Below are 4,868 nucleotides of genomic sequence, written 5' to 3' on the forward strand. Positions count from 1 at the left end.
AACCTCCAGGTCAGCAGTTTGGAACTCAATGGTAGTATTTTATATAGGGTCCTTGGCAGTATACTGGTTACACATTGAACTGCTAATCTCAAGGTCAGCAGTTTGAAACCACCAAATGCTAAGAAAGTGGCGGCTTTCTCCTTTGCATAGAGTTCCAATCTTGGAAACCACAGGCAGTTCTACCCTGCCCTCCAGGATCACTGTGAGTTGGAACGGACTTGATGGCAATGGATGGTTGAGATTTTTGGTTTTTAACCTGTCACTATGAGTCAGAATTAACCTGAGAGCGTTGTATCTTTTCAAAATAATTACTGTCTAGATTTTTTAAGATGAAGTGACTGCTGAGGTTTAGAGAACTCAAAATCATGAAAGGTCTTGCTTCAAGCACATGCTCTTGAACTCCATTTGTTAAAAGTGTAAGAACACAGAGATTGCATTACAGTTAAGATAAAAAATAAATGTAGCCACTGGTATTTATTCTCATGAACAATGATTTTAACTTGCTTTTTTTCACCAGACACAAAGGAAATAAGTGGTATTCTCTCAGGAGAGATTGAGAGACTACAGGCAGTCTTTTCAGCTCAATTTCTTAATTACATGATGACAACAAAGTGAATGCAGGCTTATAAGTACTATTAAACACCAAATCTCTCACACATTCATTCTTACATTTCACTTTAGGAAATAAAATTTCACTATAATTGTTTATCTTAAGCTTTTATTTCAGATAAAGGTAGAAAAGAATATACTTTAATCAATTTAATAATACACATTGGAATAGCAATCACATAGTTCACAGTAACATTATTAAGTGTAAGCACTTTTATAAATAAGGAATAAAGCTTAAATTTTGAAATTTATAGGAAAAGGAAATTATTTTGGGAAAAAAAAAAAAAAACCCAAAACATGGATGTCTATGGATATAAAGTTCGTAGTTGTCAAGGTGATTATAAAGGACATGAAACAAACATTAAAAAACACGTTTTAAAAGTGCTACAGAAAGCGCATAAAAACACACTAGATACTCTGAAAAGACATAAACTGTACTTTTAGGCACTGTAATCTCTTCAAGCCAGAATGTTCCTTAGAAGCAAGGGCAGTAAGACCTAGACGCATGTACTTTAGACGTGTTTTGAAAAGGAATCAATCCCCTGGAGAAAGGTAGACTATCAGTAAAAAAAAGAGGAAGACGCCCATGAAATGAATTGATAGAGGTTGCAACAGTGGGTTCAAAGAAACAATTATGCCCATGGCACCTGTCCCTCTGTTGCACAGATAAGGAACCAACTCAACAACACCTAACAATAAATCTCTTCAAATTTCCTTTACCAATGATATGTAGTAGGATTTCACAGACAGATGCTATGGCTGAAAGATAAGGCAACTGTGCAGAGAAGCTGTGTAGAGCACAGAAAATATAAAGCACTGCAGAAGTAACAGTTTGCAATGATAGTTGTTTTGTAACCTTAAAGGTATGGAGTGCGTTTGTGTAATGAATTTTTAAAGATCTATGTCTATTATGCCATTGGAGTCATCAAATGGTACTTGAGCAAATCTTTACCTTAAAAAAGTCATTTTTCCTCATTTTAAACAGCCAGGCACTTCATTTCTGCAGCTTTTAAAACCAGGCTAATAAAATTGTGAGCCAATTACTTCTAGCAAAGCCCTAGAGTAACAAACACATTCTAAGTATGGAATTCTTCACATATATTAGACTTTAAAAGTAGCAATCTTCAAATTCTCCCAAGTTCTAGCATATTGCATAGCTGACAATTTCCTAACTCATAAAGTTCACTCAAGCAGAATTTTGCTCCAATCTCCTTCAATTTCCTTCTTTCATACTATATAGTGGATCCACAAGTTTATTGTGCACATGCATTAAACCTTAAAGAAAAACAAAAACAGTATTTTTAATTTTTAACTACATCTCATTTACTAACGACTTTATAACACACAGTAAGTACACCGGTCCCGTTTGATGAAAGCATTAGTCAAATGTTTCAGTATAACCAGTTTTGACTAGTCACAAAGATCAATGTGTAATTATGAAATATCATGTAGCTCTAGGATGTATAAGGTACTTTGGGTGTAACCACAAGTAGGAGCAGGTGCAAGTTTTTATCTTCCAAGAGTTTCTTAATACTGACAATCTTCAACATTGACATGGCTTTCATACAGTTACATCTAAGGGCCTGCAGATTTTGATCCCATGGCTGTTCCAAGGAGCTGCGCACTGCTGCTTTCCTGACAGTCTTATTTCTACGTATATTATCCTATTCTTCCTCTAGCACATTGTTTTCCATTATTTTGACATCTGTGATAGGGTTAGGCTGCAAGCCTTAAACATTCCACACTGAGGAAAGTGTACTGAAACAATACAGAAAACTACTAAGTAATTTTTTTAGAAATTCCACTTCACTTAAATTGTTATGCTTATACATTACCCTCTTCAATAAAGCTTTCTTGGGAAATATTATTCAGTTCTCAGGTTTTAACGTGAGAATATGCTAGAAAGATTACTTTTTGGTGCATTAATGAACATTTAATCAGTTAAATCAGTGTTTCCCCAAGTGGTAATAATGCCTTTACCACCCAAAAACTGAAGTCCTGGGCTCTATTCACTGCCTTTATGTCCTGGGTCCACAATGGTAATTGGCATGAACTGAAAGCTCAATCCACTTTATTAAAAGAAGTCTGAAGGTTAGTGAGATGATGGTAGCCAGAGCGGAAATGGGATTGGGTACAGTTTGTTTTTAATTAATCTAGAACATATGTTGATAGGCAGCAATAGAGAAGGAAGAGGGCAAAAGGCAGGAAAGAGATTCTATAGCTCAAAATGGTTAGGATAGGACAGAAAGGGGAAAGGATATGGGTAGAATGGGGACACCTTAAAAGAATGGAGAGATGAGGGTGAAGATCTATACATAAGTTTGAAAGTAGGATTGGGGCCGAACAGTTCTGTCCTGCTATGCAGCTGAAGGAGTAACGAGGCAAAAGGTTGAAGTGAGTAAAGGGAAAAGATTGAAAACAGTAAAACCTGCAGTAACAGCTGACCAAGGAAGTACTAAGATGTGTATAAACTACACATCTTAAACATAAAAGCATTCGATTTTAGTTCCATCGCCACCTGAGATGTGTGATACTCAGCTACATGTTTCTAAGCAATTTCCTGCAAAAATGCAGGAATTATAGGCTCAAATATTCTCATTTCTACAATTCAGAACATTAAGAAACTTACTCAACAATAGTCTTTTCAGTCTCAATAGTATCTGGTTTGTAATTTTCTTATTGGAATTTCTTATAAATTTAAAAAAATACTTAATATTTTCTTAGGGCTAATAACTACCTCCCATTCCCACACCCCCTAATGCCCATACCTTTTTGCTGGCATAAAGGTTACTAAAGATCATTTTAAAACCTAATAGAGAAGAGATGGCTCTTTGATGTTCCAGTACAAAGGTTCTGAAGGAAGCCAGAGGAGAATTAATCCACAGGCAATATGTCAGAGAACATTCTTTTGTTCTTCATGGAAGCTAGTTTTATATTACACTAGCTTATAAATATTTTAGCCTTGGCCTACATTCAAATATTGCACTTTTCCAGGTTAAAAAATGTGAAATACCATCATTAATTAAAAGGGTAAAAATCACGACATTAAACAGGGTAAAAGAATTAACCTTGGCATGCTTTTAAGAAATACACTAAACACTATCTGTAAAGCTATGTACCTGACAGGAATTAAGAAGTGCAAGTATAATATACAGCCAGGAAAAAAACTTCAAGTAATCCGCCAATCTACAAAAGTTAGAAACTTGCGTACATGCACCCTGTGTACACGTGTCCATTTTTCTGAGAACAGGATATTTTCACCAGCTCTAAAAATGGTGAACAGCAACTGACATGAGCCCTTTTCTTATTTGCTCTTTTTTTTTTTGCTGTTAACTTTTAACTTCCTTGTGTTTTAAATACAACCTAGCCTCATTTATTCAAATGCTGTTCTCCATTCTATCAGCAGAACCTTTTCTGCCTTTATGCAGAGTTCAGCCTTTCTTTATGCTGTTGGTTATGCCAGTCCCCTCTACTCTAAATGCTACTCCATCTTCCCTCAACCCATTTAGCACCATTCACGTTTTCATCAATCATAAGTATGAATCCCTTCTTTATCTAATACCCTTTGGATTTCATAGCTTAATTTAACTCTTAAATTGTAATGTTAACATGGAAAATGCAACTTTTGATCATTTTTAATATCCATCAGTCATATTTTATATACAAAATAAGCTGTTTACAGTTATTATCTTGAAAGTTGTATTATTTTGTAGGTAAGAATTTACTATAATAAATTAAAAGTGAGATTTGGAGTTTGATAAAAAAATTGTTAACTGCTGCTTTCTATTAACAGAAATTAATTTAGAGATTACTGGTAAAAATTTAAGAATTCCTGACATGTTGCCAGAAATGTACTTAAATATTACAAATTCTAAATGTCACTGCCTTTATTATATAACTTTTTATGGTTTTAAGCTCAATCTAAGTTCATTCAGCCCTGGTTCTTGGTTTCTCGGTAAAGCCTAAAGAGGATGATGCTGTCTGAAAATATACAAACTGAAGACAGTGAAGTTTTCTTTTAAAACCAAAGACAAAAAAATTTAGAACTTGCAAAACAAATACTAAGTATTAAACTGACTTTCTTCTGACTCGTAAATTTAAAAAAAGTTTAAATTGTAGTAGATTTAATAATCAAATTTTCCACTTGGAATCTCTGAAATCACCCCATATCAATTATATGTAATTTTACATATGAACACGGCCTAGAAAGGTTTGAAAATTAATAATCTAGCCTAAATGAAGAAGCAAAAGAAGAGTCT

At 34.3% G+C, this 4,868-nt stretch overlaps 1 protein-coding gene across 1 annotated transcript in view; it reads right to left on the reverse strand.

Annotated features, from left to right (window-relative positions):
- Nucleotides 1-291: 291 nt before the first annotated feature.
- The window catches only part of GNPDA2 (glucosamine-6-phosphate deaminase 2), a 24,016-nt gene continuing 19,439 nt past the window's right edge, over nt 292-4,868 (reverse strand). The window contains 1 exon segment of the mRNA XM_030888510.2: nt 292-1,884. Coding sequence (XP_030744370.1) covers nt 1,823-1,884 — 62 coding nt within the window. The 3' untranslated portion in view covers nt 292-1,822.

Source organism: Echinops telfairi, unplaced genomic scaffold (assembly GCF_000313985.2).
Source record: "Echinops telfairi isolate 266 unplaced genomic scaffold, ASM31398v2 ScPeMD7_7468;HRSCAF=8506_0, whole genome shotgun sequence".
Classification (NCBI taxonomy): domain Eukaryota; kingdom Metazoa; phylum Chordata; class Mammalia; order Afrosoricida; family Tenrecidae; genus Echinops; species Echinops telfairi.